Source organism: Staurois parvus, unplaced genomic scaffold (assembly GCF_062004578.1).
Source record: "Staurois parvus isolate SC_StPar_1 unplaced genomic scaffold, SC_StPar_1.0 ptg000223l, whole genome shotgun sequence".
In the NCBI taxonomy this organism is placed as follows: Eukaryota; Metazoa; Chordata; class Amphibia; order Anura; family Ranidae; genus Staurois; species Staurois parvus.
Window position 1 is genome coordinate 620,214 of NW_028318019.1, and position 19,152 is coordinate 639,365.

The window sequence follows — 19,152 nt, forward strand, 5'->3', positions numbered from 1 at the left end:
GCTGCCTAATTGGTGCTTATTATGCTTGATTGCTGCTCGGTGACATCCACAGGTGTTTTCAATACCTGATGGAAAGCACCTGTATGAACCTCTGTTCTTCAGAGTGGTAGTCTTTAAGGGGTTGAATAATTGTGGCAATGAAGAAACCACATAAGAACCATTTACTACTGTATTACATAAACAATTGATGTCATTTTAGTTGCATTTGGGTAGTTACAACGTCCTTGTAGGATTTGATTCTGAATACAATTCCAAATGTACACTATAGTCCCTAAACCCCTTTACAGCATTGGGGGTTGAATAATTTTGGTCACAACTGTATATGGATGGGGGTCTGCTGTGCTGGGGGAGGGGTTTATGGGAAGGCTGGAGGAGTATATAAACTAGGATGGAGGGGGGAGAATTCAATTATAACGGGGTAGACAGATCAGACCGGGGTCAGTACTTATTGGGGGGTAAAAAGAAAAACTAAAAATCCTCCTGCACTGATACGGAAATCCCCTAACCAATAGCGGCCAACACCCAATGATAATACCAATCAGATCAAGAAAACAATTGAAAATGAATGGTGCAGCGCTAACTACAAAAGTGAATAAAAATAAATGTGTAACCAAACACTCATAAAGTGCTAATAAATCAACAAACCAAAATATACATATAACAATATAGTGCTAATCAGAACCGTGATAACAACGTGGACAATACTAGTGTATGGGTCACCTTAGTGACCTAAAAATGGTGATAAACACACATAATAAATAGACTGGTGTTAAGTGTCCTTGATAGCAATCAAAAAACCTTTTATAACAAGTACTAATAAGTCCATAAAGTAACAAGTGGTGATAAAACGTGATAAAACACCAGGCAATGTGTTAAACGTGAACACTTCATGCAAGTGCCGGCACACTTTAAATCCACTGCAGCTGCAGTGCCTCCTCACCTCCTTCCTGCGACCCAAAAGGACCCAACAGGTATTCAGGATCACTCTGGATCCTTTATATCTCCGGCTAATACCTCTCCAGAAAGCCAAGGATCATAAATGGTCTCCTGTTCAGCCTCCAAATGCTTCCTCCTCTGCCTTTTATAAGGATACTCTGTAGGGTATATTACTCACAATCCCAGTGAGTGATAAAAAGATCCTCCATAGTGTAGTATTATTAATAATGCAGTCTTTATTTAAACATAGGAAGTACACTCACATGAACCTGCAGTCCCTTCCTCCTGCTATATGTGGGTATGCTGCATCCATGTGGTACTTCCTGGGTGTACTAAGATGGCGTCCTCCACCGGACGTGCGTCACTCATACCGGAAGCTGCATATCGGTGTTACCTACGCGTTACGTCACGTAGTCTCGTGACTTCCTCGGGGTATCGCCAAGTAGACACAGCTGCTCCTTTTATATTGGCATTGGCGCATATCCCGCCTCCCAAGCTGATAACAGACACGTGGCCATTTTCTAGAGGCCTAAAAATGTAGATATGGCGCATACCTGGCCTCCCAGGCTAATAATTAGCCGTGACCATTGGATGGAAGCCAAAACAGTATTATATATATATATATGTTCATAATAAACCAACCTCCATACCCAGGAAAAAGACATTAGATCCAGCTAAAAACCCCAACACAGTCAGGATCCAAAATGATCACTAAAAAAACCTTTATTATTGAAACAACTCTAAATAAATTCTACTAATATTAACTATTTAAAAAAGGGGAATAAACCAGGTGGAAATAAATGTATTCTAACATATACACTCCCCAGAAAGATGAAGTGTATATAAGAATAAAAATAAATAACTATATACGTAAAAATATAAGTATACCCATGTCGATGTAAAAAACTCTCAGAACACCTTTTGAAGACAAAAAATGATAAATAAAAAATAAGTATATAAATAAAATAAAAATGACCACATGTGTATGCAGTATACCCACACATGAACATAGATTGATACCTAAATAAATAACATAATTCCATAAATACAATTACAATAAAAAATAAAATATATATGGAATATATAATAAAATGTATAAAAAATATATAGACAGCCAACGATCTAAAAACTAAAATATTTATTAAAAATCACTGATAAAACAATTGAGATCAAACTCAACATTCAACCCTCTAGGGACCATAGTTTTCATATAATAAATCCAACGTGACTCGGCTTGGCTGAGGGATCTAATTGTATTACTGCCTCTCCAGTGTCTCTTACATTTTTCTATCCCCCAGAATTTGATATTACTGGGATCCTTGTTGTGATGTGTGGTACATTGCCTAGAGACATTGTGCTTAGGGAACCCTTCCTAATGTTTTGAACGTGCTCCCTGCGTCTCTTCCATAGCGCTCTTTTAGTTCTGCCAATATATTGTAATCCACATTCACATTCTAAGCAGTATACTACCCCTCTGTTGTGCATGAAATGAAGTCTTTAATGATGAACTCTTGTCCAGTAGTATCAGCAATACAGTTCTTACGTCTGGTATTTCATCTTCTAGTGGCTATACAGGCGTAGCAATTTCTGCATGGGTAAAAACGTGACTTTATTCTGACTGGGAGGATCTAATACACTCTTAACCACCTTTGATTTCACCGTGGGTGCTTTTCTATACACAAATTTGGGAACAGCTGGTAAAACACCTCTTAAAATGGGATCTGCCCTTAAAATACCCCAATGTTTGCTAAAAATTCTATTTTTTTGTAATGGATATTAAAATCTAAGATTATTGATAGGTTGTTCTCTGTATTCTCTTCTTTCTTATTATCTTGTAAGAATATACTTCTATCCCTATTTCCCACTTCTACTATACTCCGGGTGATCATATCCTTAGGATACCCTTTATCCACAAATCTAGATCCCAACTTCCAAATAATCACTAACTAGGGTACGGTTCCTCCTGACTCTCACAAACTGACCCTTTGGGATGATAAACAACCAAGGGGGGAAATGACAACTCCCCATTGGTATATATCCATTACGATCCACACTTTTAAAATATGTTTTAGTTAAAAAATTTTCCATTTATAATTTTAATATTTAAATCTAAAAACTGTATTTCTTCCTTGCTATGTTCCCATGTAAGTCTGATATTCTTATTATTTTCATTCAATTTGTTTAAAAACTTCAATAAGGTGCTTTCCTCTCCTTCCTAAATAATAATCACGTCATCTATATATCTTTTACACACTTTTAACTCCTTCGGATACTCTTGATATACCTCCGTTTCTTCCCTGTGTGCCATAAATATATTGGCTACACTTGGTGCAAAGCGGGCACCCATTGCTACGCCCCTATTTTGTTCATATTTGTTGTGCTCATGCCAGAAGTAATTGTGACTCAAACCAAATTCAAGACATTCCAATAAAAACTTTCTTTGAGTCCAAGGCAGATGGCTGTACTTCCTGAGCCCCCATCCAACTGCCTCTATAGCATCCTCATGCCCTATGATTGTATACAAGGAAGATACGTCCGCACTTGCTAAATAAATATTTCTTCCTCCTTTGAATTCCTCCATCACCTGAATCAGATGTTTAGTATCATGTAAATATGCTGTAGTACTTTTTACCACTGGTTGCAAAAATTCATCTATGTAATGTCCCAATCTAGCCCCCACTGACTGTATGCCGTTTACTATGGGTCTGCCCGGTGGTTTTGTGGCATTTTTATGTATCTTCGGGACCGTATATTTTCAATTTTGTCCATGAGAAAGGACTAGAATTGGTCATGTTCCTACTCAAAAGGAAACAAAAAAAGTTGAGGAAATTAGAAGCACAAATTGGTGAAATGAAGGAAAAGACTGTACCATTTAAGGAAACAACAGAGCACCAGCGGCCTAGTACATCCTGGTCTTTCACATACCAGCACTGGAGTATCACTTGGTGATGTGGCAAGTCCCACAGGTGCAGTACAAGCTGGTGCAGTGGCGAGCACAAGTAGTGTCCAGCAGCCACCAAGAATTCGCACACAGGCCTGTAGAACCCATGGTGTCCTTCCGGATGTGCTTGCAAATCCCGATTAGCAGCCCACAAATTCTGCAGCATCCATACTTCCCCCATTCACTGCCCAACTAGGAATTCAGGTGGAAACAGCAAATTTAACTACTCCTATCACGTACCTGGTGATGGAGGCCAATGGAGAGAGGGCTTCCCTTGCGGCTAAGTTCCAGACTACCCTGAAAGTGGGACAGCTGGAGCAAGGCCCAAAGTTGCACAGGTCGCCTGTAGGAGTGCTGGTTGGTGGTCCACTCAGAAGCACAGCTGGTGCACGGAGATAGGTCTGCAGACAGGAGGCAGCTGTGCATGGTATGCAAGCCCTTCCAGGATTTGGATGTTTACGGAGTAGTCGGTTCAAGCTACGGTCAGGTACGAGGTGGGAATCAGAGCAGACGTAGTCAGATGGGAAAGCCGAGGTCATACACAGAGGAGTGAGAAAGAGAGTATCCGTAAGCCAAGCCGAAGTCAGGGGTAAATCAGAGTAGACAGGTCAAGGAGCAAGCTGAATTGGTAACAGGAGATCACAAGTCAGAAACACAGGAACAGGGCATGGGGAGCTAGAGATCATCCAGCAACCAGAGAAAGGGATGAGCCTCCTTATAAAGGCCATCAGGCACCAGACTGAGGCTGATGTATCCTTCTGCGGCAATGTAGAGTATTGGCAGAAATGCCAGATCTTCCAGAACTCCTTCCGTGGACAGGACCCTGACAACTCCCCTTGATTTTTGGAGCTGTTTTTCACAGAAGATCTGTATGCATTGATTGTGGATCAAAACAATTTATATGCAGAACAATTTATCACTGCCAACCCAAATTCAAACCTTGCCAGACCATTCGCATGGAAACTCAATACGGTTTCCGAATTAAAACATTTTTTGGGCTTAACCCTCAACATGGGCATTACTAAAGAAAAATGAATTGCGGTTGTATTGGTCCAGAGACTTGATTCATCATATGCCGTGTTCTCTGCTGCCATGGCCAGGCATAGATATGAGAGTATAATGTGTTTTATGCATTTCAATGACAATACACTCTGTCATCCTCGGGGTGACCCTGAATTTGACCGGCTCCACAAAATTCAGCCCCTCGCAAATCACCTTAACCAAAAATTTGCAGATGTCTATACTCCCCAGCAAAACATCTGCGTTGATGAGTCCCTCATTAATTTTTCTGGCCGACTTGCATTTAAACAATCTCTCCCCAGCAAGCGTGCCAGATATGGGGTCATGATGTAGAAGACCTGTGAGAGAACAACAGGCTATACTTATAAGTTTTGGATTTATGAGGGAAATGATAGTCACGTGGAGCCCCCTGGATGCCCAGACTACATGGGGAGCAGTGGAAAGATAGTTTGGGACTCGGTATCATCCTTTTTCCATATGGGGTACCACTTATACGTGGACAATGTTTATTCAAGCGTGCCACTATTTAGACATTTGTACAATCTTGGAATTGGGGCATGTGGCACCGTGTGACCTAGTGTGTGCCCACCATTAGAAGTGGGTGGATGCAGGGCAGTATATTCCAATGGTGATCATACCACACACTTTTTCTGGCAGAGATTTCTTCTCTTTTTTCATTCAGTCCACAGACTGCATACAAAGAAAAAAAAAAGAACATAGCATATATACCCAAAAAGGACCAGCGACGTACTGGTACATCCCTAGACTTTGAATGGTTATACCAGGATGAGGCCTACAGGTGCATGCATCATCCTGGTATCAATTTTTTCAGCCGGCGATCGGTTTTCATGTAAAAGCAATCCTAGTGGCTAATTAGCTACAGGATTACTTTTACAACTATGCCCCCCCCCCCCCGCTGCCTTCCACGGCCTTCTCGGGCAGTCCCGTGCCATCGGGGGAACCTGAGAATGCAGCCAGTGTTTCTGCCAGCTGACCATAGAGCTGATTGGAGACCAGAGTGGTGCCAATCATCTCTATAGTCTAAGAATTCGGAATCTACGAGCATTTCATCACTTCAGTTTCGTAGGATATAAACAGCGCCATTTGTAAATTGGGAAAGCATCTGATCACCGATCTTGGTTTGATTGGATAATGTAAGGGCAGAGGAGATATCCAGAGTCTGATAGGCCCCAGATTTCTCAAAAAATAATATATGACAATGCCCATTGAAGTTATAGGGGATATTTGCAATTTCTGTGATAGCATTAAAAGTGATAAAAAAAAAATGAAAGGGACAGTGTAAAAATAATAAAAAAAATCAAAATAACTTACAAAAAAGTATCCTCACCCCCCCCCCCCCACCTGCGTTTGTGAGCGATGACCCTGTGCCAGTATGTAAACAGCAGTTGCACCATGCATGTGAGGTATCACCACGAACGTCAGATCAAGGGCAGTAATTCTAACATTAGACCTCCTCTGTAAACCTAAAATGGTAGCTTGTAAAGGCTTTTAAAGCATTGCCTATGGATATTAAAAATGTATGCAGTTTGTCACCATTGCACGGGGCATGCACAGTTTTAAAGCATGTCATGTTTGGTATCTATTTACTCGGCATACCATCATATTTTATATTTTACCAAATAATTGGACAATATATTGTGTTTTTATGCATTAAAAGTAAAAAAACTATTTAAAAAAAAAATTGTGTTTGAAAAATTGCTGCACGAGTACAATGTGACATAAAAAAATTCAGTACTATGTGACATCCACCATTTTATTCACTAGGGTGATTGACAAACAAACTTTTTTTACACAAAATTGTCACTTAAATAATTTATTGCTCACACATGACATGGGTATATGTGGAATTACTCCCCAAAATGTATTTTGCTACTTCTCCCGAGTATGGGGATACCACATGTGAGAGACGTTTTGGCAGTCTTCCATGGACTCAATATGCCTCTCAGCAGACAGCTTAGGGTGTCTACTTTCCGAAAAGGGGTCATTTGGGGGTGTTTGTACTATCCTGGTATTTTAGCACCTCAGGAAATGTGATGGGCAGTCAGAAAGTATAAGTTGTGTAAATTCCATTATCTATCCCATAGTTTGTAGACGCTATAACTATCACACAAAGCAATCAATATACACTTATTGGGATTATTTTTAACCAAAAACATGGAGCAGAATATTTTAGTATTTTTTAATATTTTTATGACAGAAATGAGAAAATGTCATTTTTTTAAAAACCTTTTTTTGCAAAACTTTTTTCGTTTATAGCACCAAAAATAAAAATTGCATAAGTGATCAAATATCACTGAATTTCTATTTGTGTGAAAAAAAAGGACATAAATTTCATTTATTTACTGTATTGCATGACCGCGCAATTGTCCGTTAAACTAGTGCAGCGCTGTATAGCAAAGAAATGGTGTAAATTCCATTATCTATACCATAGTTTGTAGACGCTATAACTGTCACACAAAGCAATCAATATACACTTATTGGGATTATTTTCACTAAAAACATGAAGCAGAATGCAGGACTTAAATTTTATTTGGGTGCAGCATTGCATGACCGCGCAATTATCAGTTGAATTAGTGCAGCACCGAGTAGCAAAAAGAGGCGTGGTCATTAAGGGGGGTAAATCCTCTGGAGGACAAGTGGTTAAACATGTCCAGCAAAAAGAAAATAAAAATCAAATTTTGTCATAAATTTTGGCCAAAATGTATTCTGCTCCGTGTCTTCACTAAAATAAAATCGCAATCCGTGTAAATGAATCGGTTTATGTGAAAGTTATAACATCTACAAATGGTGGGATAGATACTGGAATTGTATTTTTGTTACTAGTGTGATAGATATTTTGGGCCTACAATAATTTTTACCATCATTGTGAACTTTTGATAGAAGTCTCAGCCTCAGTTCCTGCAACTTCCCGAAACTGCACTTTCTAAGTGGACATTGACTATATGTAAGATTTCCCATGTGTTTTATCACCCCAACACCCCCCATGAAGGTTTCCTGTAGAGGTTTATGGCAGTATGGTCACCTGGCTGATGTAAGGAATAAGCCCCGGACCCGTCATTCCTAACACCTCCTAGAAAGTATTGTCATCCATCTTCCTGCAGGAACTGAATTCAGAGGAGATATGATCAGCGATTGTCATCCATCTTCCTGCAGGAACTGAATTCAGAGGAGGTACGATCAGCGACTGTCATCCATCTTCCTGCAGGAACTGAATTCAGAGGAGGTACGATCAGCGACAGTCATCCATCTTCCTGCAGGAACTGAATTCAGAGGAGGTACGATCAGCGACTGTCATCCATCTTCCTGCGGGAACTGAATTCAGAGGAGGTATGATCAGCGACAGTCATCCATCTTCCCATGGGAACTGAATTCAGAGGAGGTATGATCAGCGACAGTCATCCATCTTCCTGCGGGAACTGAATTCAGAGGAGGTATGATCAGCGACTGTCATCCATCTTCCCGCGGGAACTGAATTCAGAGGAGGTACGATCAGCTACAGTCATCCATCTTCCCGCGGGAACTGAATTCAGAGGAGGGACGATCAGCGATTGCATCTATCCTGCGGGAACTGAATTCAGAGGAGGAATGATCAGCGATTGTCATCCATCTTCATGCGGGAACTGAATTCAGAGGAGGTATGATCAGCGACTGTCATCCATCTTCCTGCGGGAACTGAATTCAGAGGAGGTATGATCAGCGATTGTCATCCATCTTCCTGCGGGAACTGAATTCAGAGGAGGTATGATCGGCGAATGTCGTAGAAAGGATGGCGCTCTACTTCCTGCTCTCTGTGCTTTCCATCCCCCATCAACCAATCACAATGTGTCCACAATCACCAATGATCAGTGACTGTCATCCATCTTCCTGCGGGAACTGAATTCAGAGGAAGCATGATCAGCGATTGTCATCCATCTTCCTGCGGGAACTGAATTCAGAGGAGGTATGATCAGCGACTGTCATCCATCTTCCTGCGGGAACTGAATTCAGAGGAGGTACGATCAGCGATTGTCATCCATCTTCCTGCGGGAAATGAATTCAGAGGAGGTATGATCAGCGATTGTCATCCATCTTCCTGCGGGAACTGAATTCAGAGGAGGTATGATCAGCGATTGTCATCCATCTTCCTGCGGGAACTGAATTCAGAGGAGGTAAGCTCAGCGATTGTCATCCATCTTCCTGCGGGAACTGAATTCAGAGGAGGTATGATCAGCGACTGTCATCCATCTTCCTGCGGGAACTGAATTCAGAGGAGGTACGATCAGCGACTGTCATCCATCTTCCTGCGGGAACTGAATTCCGAGGAGGTACGATCAGCGAATGTCGTAGAAAGGATGGCACTCTACTTCCTGCTCTCTGTGCTTTCCATCCCCCATCAACCAATCACAATGTGTCCACAATCACCATGGAAATGATCAGATCAATGAAACGTTTGTCATAGACAGACCATCATGTGCCGATCATATACACAGACATTTGTATCACGGGAAACAAACAAGAAGAAACATGTATGGAGAAAGACACGGAAAAGTCCCAATATGTGCATTCACCAATCACTCCTTCATTCCCGGTATACACACAATTCCATTGCTTCCATGTGTACACCATCAGTCACTCTTCTAGAATTGGGACATTTTATTACCACCCACCTCTTCAGTGATCCCCCACCATGAAAGTATTGTCCTCACCTCCAACTGTGGGCCTAATGAGTGCTTGGAACATTTGTCCACAAAGTATTAATAATAGACCTCCAAGTGTTTGTGAAATCTCCCACCACAAATGTACTCAGCCAATCACAGGGCAGGACTCCATTGTTATTCTTCTCCTGATATCAATGACCAACCCAGTCCCACACTTCATCCATGTCTTTGGGGACCTCTCATCTCCTTATGGACTGTTTCTTCCATGATGAAGATCAGCCATGGAGTATATCTGAGGTGTATATCAGGGTGTGCTTCTTCTCCACATGAGAGCTGGGATGTCCAGCAACATTCATCTAGAAGACATTTCCCGCACTCAAGGCACTAATACACCTCCAGGGTTGTGTGGGACCCCTGATGTACAGGAAGACAGGACTTCAGTGCGGAACATTTCCCTCACTAAGGAGTGGAAAGTAGCTTCTCCCTCGTGTGCAAACTCTGATGTTTGTAAAGATGGGACTTCTGTGAAAAACATTTCCCACACTCAGGACAGGAATACGGCTTCTCCCCTGTATGAGATCGCTGATGTGTATAAAGACTGTATTTCACTGAAAAAAATTTCCCGCACTCAGAACAGGAATACGGCTTCTCCCCTGTGTGAGATCTCTGATGTCTGTAAAGATGAAACTTTTGTGAAAAACATTTCCCGCACTCAGAACAGGAATACGGTTTCTCCCCTGTGTGAGATCTCTGATGTTTGTCAAGATCAGACTTCTCTGAAAAACATTTCCCACACTCAGGACAGGAGTACGGCTTCTCCCCTGTGTGCAATCTCTGATGAGTGTAAAGACTGGATCTATCTGAAAAACATTTCCCACACTCAACGCAGGAATATGGTTTCTCCCCCGTGTGAGATCTCTGATGTGTGTAAAGACTAGACATGTCTGCAAAACATTTCCTGCACTCAAGACAGGAATATGGCTTTTCCCCCGTGTGAGACCTTTGATGTCTGTAAAAATGTGACTTTTCTGAAAAACATTTCCCACACTCAGGACAGAAATATGGCTTCTCTCCCGTGTGAGATCTCTGATGTCTGTAAAGACTGGACTTCACAGAAAAACATTTCCCGCACTCAGTACAGGAATACGGCTTCTCCCCCGTGTGAGATCTTTTATGCACATTAAGACCAGATTTACAATGGAAACTCTTCCCGCACTCAGGACAGGAGAATCTCTTCCCTGTTGGAAGGCCGGCCCGGTCCCGCACAGTCTGAGGTTCCTCAGGATATGAGGAATCCGATGGTATATCTACACTGGGTGGTGCCGGATGGACATTGGAGGGAGCCGGGTTTTCTCCTGGACTATACTGTGTGATGTCCTCATCTTCTACTTTCCAGTCTGGAGACAAAGTGAGACAATCCTCGGAGGTTTTCCTCATCTCCCGGCCATGGACTAAAATACAAAGACAAAGAGGATTACTAGACAGGAGCTGATTGGTTCCCCCAAACCAGGACTCCGCCCACATCAGGCAGCTTGGTCTCTGAGAAGCTTACAATTCCACCCTCAAGGTGTCACGGTCACCCCCTCTCCTGCTGTCCCTTCCTCCCCTCAGTTCAGGTGGTCTGCAGCAGCTCCCCCCTCGCTCTCCTTTGATCCTCCTCCCTCCATTCCCCTTGCAGATTCCTCACATCCTGCACAAGGAGCGGGAAGCACCTCTCCTCAGTGAAGCTGCCGAGGAGTCAGGTACCCCGCTGGACCCGCATAGCACGGGCCTCCGGGGTGTCTCTGCACCCCCCCGGCAGGCGCAACGTGGGAACGAGGCTTCCCATGCTCTGTGCGTGCCAGAGACAAAGGGTGCGCTCCCTGAGCGTGGCCAGAGTGAGGGGGGCATGCCTCGTTGCCCCGGCAACCCGACACTGGACCGGCCATTGCCAGGGCAACCAGGAAGCATCCTGCTCCGGCATAAGAGGACCAGAGCGGGACCCGGGAGGTTGTTGGTCCCCTGCACATCACCGTGAGTAGCTGTTGGAAGGTCTGAGCTGAGGCCAGACCCCCACAGCCAGACCCTGCTGAGTACTTTGCTGATCCCTGGGGGCTAGAGGTGCCTGCTGTCTGCTGTGTACCAAAGAATACTCCTGCCTGCTATCCATTGTGTGCCAATGAGTACTCCTGCCTGCTATCCGCTGTGTGCCAACGAGTACTCCCGCCTGCTATCCGCTGTGTGCCAACGAGTACTCCTACCTGCTATCCATTGTGTGCCAACGAGTACTCCTGCCTGCTATCCATTGTGTGCCAAAGAGTACTCCTGCCTGCTATCCATTGTGTGCTAACGAGTACTCCTGCCTGCTATCCATTGTGTGCCAAAGAGTACTCCTGCCTGCTATTCATTGTGTGCCAAAGAGTACTCCCGCCTGCTATCCACTATGTGCCAACGAGTACTCCTGCCTGCTATCCATTGTGTGCCAACGAGTACTCCTGCCTGCTATCTGCTGTGTGCCAACGAGTACTCCTGCCTGCTATCCGCTGTATGCCAATGAATACTCCTGCCTGCTATCCGCTGTGTGCCAAAGAGTACTCCTGCCTGCTATCCATTGTGTGCCAACGAGTACTCCTGCCTGCTATCCGCTGTGTGCCAAAGAATACTCCTGCCTGCTATCCGCTGTGTGCCAAAGAGTACTCCTGCCTGCTATCCATTGTGTGCCAACGAGTACTCCTGCCTTCTATCCACTGTGTGCCAATGAATACTCCTGCCTGCTATCCGCTGTGTGCCAACGAGTACTCCTGCCTGCTATCTGCTGTGTGCTAACGAGTACTCCTGCCTGCTATCCATTGTGTGCCAACGAGTACTCCTGCCTGCTATCCATTGTGTGCCAACGAGTACTCCTGCCTGCTATCCATTGTGTGCCAACGAGTACTCCTGCCTGCTATCCATTGTGTGCCAATGAGTACTCCTACCTGCTATCCGCTGTGTGCCAATGAGTACTCCTACCTGCTATCCGCTGTGTGCCAACGAGTACTCCTGCCTGCTATCCGCTGTGTGCCAACGAGTACTCCTGCCTGCTATCCGCTGTGTGCGAATGAGTACTCCTGCCTGCTATCCGCTGTGTGCGAATGAGTACTCCTGCCTGCTATCCGCTGTGTGCGAATGAGTACTCCTGCCTGCTATCCGCTGTGTGCCAACGAGTACTCCTGCCTGCTATCCGCTGTGTGCCAAAGAGTACTCCTGCCTGCTATCCATTTTGTGCTAACGGGTACTCCTGCCTGTTATCCGCTGTGTGCCAACGAGTACTCCTGCCTGCTATCCATTGTGTGCCAACAAGTACTCCTGCCTGCTATCCGCTGTGTGCCAGAGGTTACTCCTGCCTGCTGTTCGCTGTGTGCCAGAGGTGACTGCTGCCTAAACCGTGAGTGCTCAGACCCTCCTGTCTGAACTACCCCCCATGGGTCTCCCTATTTTCCCTGCCTGGACTGTCCATGAATCCCCCTATTACCTTGCCTGGACTGGCTCCATTGAATGCCCCTATATTTTCCCTGCTTGGACTGTCGTTGAATTTCCCTCTTGTCCTGTCTGGTCTGCCCCATTGAACACTCATACTTTTCCTACCTGGATTGCCCCATTGAACCTCCCTATTACCTTTTCCGGAACTGCCTGCTTGGATTAATACTTGCTCAGGCCATTGATACCCAATTGCCCTATCGTGGGCCGGATTACAATTGTTTTGGGCTCCTCCCCTCCCCTTTTGGGTACCCAGACACTACCTTCCTACCCTGATTGAGTGCCTCCCATAGTTCAATACAGCTTTGTGTGTTTATCATCCTCCGTGTGTGTTGTGTCCTGCCTACACTTCCATCACACAAGGGAACTAGGAAATGGCTCCTCTGATCTCCTACCAGGTCATTTCTTTATTCATGGACCTTAGTCAGAGAGTGAGGAAACAACCAGAACTGTCTTTTATAGGAGGGACAGTGATGAGGGGATTATAGGACGAGGGTCCCCACCCCCTCTATCACTCATCGCCATCTTCCCAACACAAGAAGTACTGCACTTCCTTATTTACTCCATGATTTAGTCATGAAGAACAGCGGGGCTGAGCCCCACCAGAGGTCAGAGAGTGAGGATGGGGGGAGAACAACCAAGATGAAGACTGCACTGATCCTGAAGACCACCATCATTGGGGTATTGACTCCTCCCTCATTATCACTTTCTGTTTAAGGGTCCAAAGTTGGAGGATGTTATCACATTATTATCACCATGTAAAAGTCTGTGCTCCAATCACATCGTTCGATATAAAATGTCCAGCTGGGAGGAAATGGGGGGAACAAAAGAGAATCCATATTATGTGTATATATAGCAGTGGGGAGAGGGGGAGAGCAGAAGTCAGGACTATGTAATGTACAACATAGAGTATATAGTGCAGGGGTCAGGAGTATGTAATGTACAACATAGAGTATATAGTGCAGGGTCAGGAGTATGTAATGTACAACAGAGTATATAGTGCAGGGGTCAGGAGTATGTAATGTACAACATAGAGTATATAGTGCAGGGGTCAGGAGTATGTAATGTACAACATGGAGTATATAGTGCAGGGGTCAGGAGTATGTAATGTACAACATAGAGTATATAGTGCAGGGGTCAGGAGTATGTAATGTACAACATAGAGTATATAGTGCAGGGGTCAGGAGTATGTAATGTACAATATAGAGTATATAGTGCAGGGGTCAGGAGTATGTAATGTACAACATAGAGTATATAGTGCAGGAGTCAGGAGTATGTAATGTACAACAAAGAGTATATAGTGCAGGGGTCAGGAGTATGTAATGTACAACATAGAGTATATAGTGCAGGGGTCAGGAGTATGTAATGTACAACATAGAGTATATAGTGCAGGGGTCAGGAGGATGTAATGTACAATATAAATTATACAGTATAAGGGTCAGGACTCATAATATTGGTATTCAGTAATCAGTGGAAGATTAAATGTTTACTGTAGACAAGTTGCAGAGGTCCCACACCGCTGCCTCCCATCTCCTGAGACTGCACTCAGTGACTTGGGGCTGAGACACTACAGACATATCCCTCAGCTCCCAGCAAGGAACCCTGGGAGAATTGTTCTGTCAGAGATCCTACTAGACCTGGGCAAGGGGCAGGAGGCCCAAATTACATGCCCCAAGTAATGCTGATTCATGAGCATGTCTAGTAATGCTCATAAATCAACATTTTGCTGCCGGCTGAACCCCAGAACCTCCATAAATCCAGTCTAGAGACATAAATTGTGTCTGCAGCACAGAGAAGGAAGATTATCCGAGAGAAATCCAGGAATACAGGACGGGGAACACAGCTCAGGAAAGTGACCAGGGGATTACAGGCTGATATCACCCAGTCCCCGCCCTACTCTGGACCAATCAGTGAGCAGTATGGGTGGAGGAATGGATTTAGTGTTCATGACCCACCTGTGCTGATCTCTGTAGGAGTGTCCTCCTCTATAAATGTCCCCGTTATTCCATCCTCCTCCATAGACTGCTGATCATCCCTCACATACGCCTCTTCTTCTTCTGCTTTCACCTCAACTTTTATATCTATCAGATCTTCAACCTAAAACAAAATAATAATAGAAGAGCTCATCTGTAAAACATAAACTCCAATGTTGTGGCATCAAATTAAAAAAAACACTTCTATGAGTCCTTTTTCTGAATGCTCCATCCCACCAACCTTGTAATGGTGAGGGATGGTGTGACCTTCCTGTGTGGAATCCTGGGAATACAGAGGACGGGGACATCTCTCTGGTGGGTTCCTGGTATTAGGTGGCTCCATCATCTCCTTGTGTCCTTCTGAAAACTCCTCCATCACTCCATACTCCTCTTTATTCTCTTCTTTAACATCAATATTATCATCCCCGAGGATTCCACTCTGAAAGATATAATAAAACATTCATTGTAACAAACATGCTGTGTATAAATCACAACTACCAATAATTGTCATCATCTACCTGATGATGGTGAGGGATGGTGTGACCTTCCTGTGTGGAATCCCGGGAATACAGAGGACGGGGACATCTCTCTGGTGGGTTCCTGTAGCTGGATGACTCCACCATGGTGTCCTGGTACAGATCTTTGTGTTCCTTTAGAAGCTCTGACTCCTCCATCCCCCCATCCTCATCCTCCTCCTCTTTTATCTCTTCTTTAACCTCAACTTTAGGATCTCTCAGGTTTCCACTCTGAATATATAATAAAATGCCATCAATGGTAACAATGCAGATAATGTACAGATCCTAATGATACTATCAGTGATTGTTCCTCATCTACCTGATGATGGTGAGGGATGGTGTGACCTTCCTGTGTGGAATCCCGGGAATACAGAAGACGGGGACATCTCTCTGGTGGGTTCCTGGTATTAGGTGGCTCCATCATATCCTTGTGTCCTTCTGAAAACTCCTCCATCACTCCATACTCCTCATCCTCCTCTTTATACTCTTCTTTAACATCAATATTATCATCCCCGAGGATTCCACTCTGAAAGATATAATAAAACATTCATTGTAACAAACATGCTGTGTATAAATCACAACTACCAATAATTGTCATCATCTACCTGATGATGGTGAGGGATGGTGTGACCTTCCTGTGTGGAATCCCGGGAATCCAGAGGACGGGGACATCTCTCTGGTGGGTTCCCATGACTGGATCCATCTGTAGGAAACACACACACTGACTGAATCCATTGTTTCTATGTGTTTATCAGATGATGGGGGATCTAGGTGGATCCTCCGTACTGCTCTCTCCTTTACAATAAAGTCTCCTCTTACCCGGTGATGTGAGGGGCGGCTGATTGTCCATCATGACGTCCTTGTAGAGATCCTTGTGTCCTTCTAAATACTCCCACTCCTCCATGGAGAAATAGACAGTGACACCCTGACACCTTATAGGAACCTGACACACACAATGATACAGTCACCATCCAGACACATCCCTTGTCTGTTACTGGAGAATGTCCCAGAATTCCCGGCACCGCTCACCTCTCCTGTCAGCAGCTCAGTGATCTCTCTGGTGACTTCTAGAATCTTCTTCTTCTTTCTCTCTTCTATCAGGGAGGGAGGTGGAGGCAATGTGATGTCATATGATCTCCAGACTTCACAGGAGGAAAACTCTACATCTGAACACAAATAGTCACATCAAATGATATTCCCAGAATCCTCCTCACCTCTCCATTCAGGTCTCCATTTTATTAAAGCCCCACTTCAGGCTGAGGTATAATGTCCCCCCCACAGGACCCCCACACTACGCAGGGTATAGGCTTGTTGCAGCATTCTGATGTCATTACATACAACGCAGGACCAACAGTCCCACTTTACATGTGAGGATACCAAGGGGCCCCACATCCTAACACCATAGAATAAAAAGAAAGGAGCCAAATGGAGGGACATTGGGAGGAGGAGCTGTGAGGTCAGTGTGATGTCATAGGATTCTCTGACTCTGGTTGGAAGGACATTGGGAGGGGGAGCTGTGAGGTCAGTGTGATGTCATAGGATTCTCTGACTCTGGTTGGAAGGACATTGGGAGGGGGAGCTGTGAGGTCAGTGTGATGTCATAGGATTCTCTGACTCTGGATAGAGGGACATTGGGAGGAGGAGCTGTGAGGTCAGTGTGATGTCATAGGATTCTCTGACTCTGGTTGGAAGGACATTCGGAGGGGCAGCTGTGAGGTCAGTGTGATGTCATAGGATTCTCTGACTCTGGATGGAAGGACATTGGGAGGAGGAGCTGTGAGGTCAGTGTGATGTCATAGGATTCCCTGACTCTGGATGGAGGGACATTGGGAGGAGGAGCTGTGAGGTCAGTGTGATGTCATAGGATTCTCTGACTCTGGTTGGAAGGACATTGGGGGAGGAGCTGCGAGGTCAGTGTGATGTCATAGGATTCTCCATTCCCCGCCACTTATAAAAGTGGTATAATCCTTTGGTATAGACTGATGAGGTGAGAAGGTGACACCTCTCCACAATGAGGAGAATGTTCTGCCCCTGAAGGGGTTATTCTGGGTTCCCACACTATATATGTGTGTATCATCATCTGCTGGAGATAAAAGATGTCACAGTGACTATGGAGGACGGACATGACTATGGAGGAAGAGGACGGACATGACTATGGAGGAAGAGGACGGACATGACTATGGAGGAAGAGGACGGACATGATGGGGGGTTACTGGGTGTAAATAGGAAATAACATCTTATTACCTCCTCTGTTGCCACTTCCAGCAACGTCTCCTCTCTGCTTTCTCCCAACTCAGCTCTCACCCGGAACTTCCTGTCTGTGCCTGACATCACTTCCTGTCTTCCATAGAGACTTCCTGTGTGGGTAGAAGTGAGATCCCCACTTTGTGGAGCTCAGAGGAACTGCAGCCCCGAGAAGCGTCTGGTAGTGTGGCCCCGGCCTTGTGCTGGGTGTGTATGGACTGTAGATCCTTGTGTAGGGAGGAAATGACTCCTATCTGTGACTGCTGTAACCTGCTGACTGGCATCTCCTGTGAAATCTGACACTTGCACTGGATACACACAAGGCAGTCAGGGATTTCAGCCCCTCCCTTCTCCTCTCAGACTGTAATACAGAGAGAGCCAATCAGAAGAGGTATTAAAGGAGCCAATGACAGGCACTTTCTCAAGCAGGAGGTGCAGCTGCAAAGCATTGTGGGATATGCAGTCCTGAACAGAAATGGCCTGATAGGCTGATATGAGGGATGGAACTACAGAGACCAGCATGCTTAGTGAGAGCAGAGTGAAGGACTCCATCTTGTTTTTTCCTGAGGGGAGGCAGTCTGCATGTGGCAGGAGACAGTCTGGACCTGGCAGAGAAGTGCTCAGGGTCAGTTCACTCCATGTTTAGGTATCTGCATCAGTCAGGGAACATCCAACCTGAGAGATGTGGCCTACAGTACAGTACCTACACCGACAGTGTGAAGGGCTCATCGTGAGGTGACCACAGGAGCCGGTCATTTCCAGGACCATGGTTTGGGCCTTAGTCCCAGGATCTGGTGAGAGGGATTTTGCCCCCTGGCAGATGACAGGAACACGGCACACAGAGACATGACACTTCTCCCATACTCACCAGGCACTGGGTTGTGTATATGGCTCTGCTATACAGACACAGTGTTTGCTTTGCTATACAAATCCTGCCACGGGATTACAATGATACTTTACCATAGGAGTGTAAGTGCACCAATGAAAGTGTCTCGCTGAAGACCCCCACATTCATCCTGTTACCAAGAGACTGAAGTTACTGGTGCCATACGGGCACGCGCATGCGTATTCAGGCCTCTATATTGCATGGTGTGGGAGGGAATAGCTCTACCTTGGAAAGTAGCTATGAAGCATCAGTTGGGCGCAGTGTTTGCCTATTGGGCTTGTGGTGTCGGGGGTTAGAAGGGAGAAGTCTGACACCACAGAGAGTCATCCTTCTGCTCTCCTCCAGGCACACCTAGGATCGGCACAGGGGGTGATGCCAGTTAGAGGGGTGGGAGATTAGTGAACATTCTCTCCTGGATCTCCCCTTCTTTCATTGAACATTTACTCCTGAATTTCCACTTCCCATGGTGAACGTTCACTCCTGG

The 19,152-nt window shown here is 45.0% G+C and overlaps 1 protein-coding gene across 1 annotated transcript in view; it reads right to left on the minus strand.

The window, feature by feature from the left end:
• LOC149460642 (uncharacterized) overlaps positions 1 to 19,152 on the minus strand; it is a 108,760-nt gene that overhangs the window by 72,491 nt on the left and 17,117 nt on the right. The window contains 1 exon segment of the mRNA XM_089679407.1: positions 15,858 to 16,064. Coding sequence (XP_089535533.1) covers positions 15,858 to 16,064 — 207 coding nt within the window.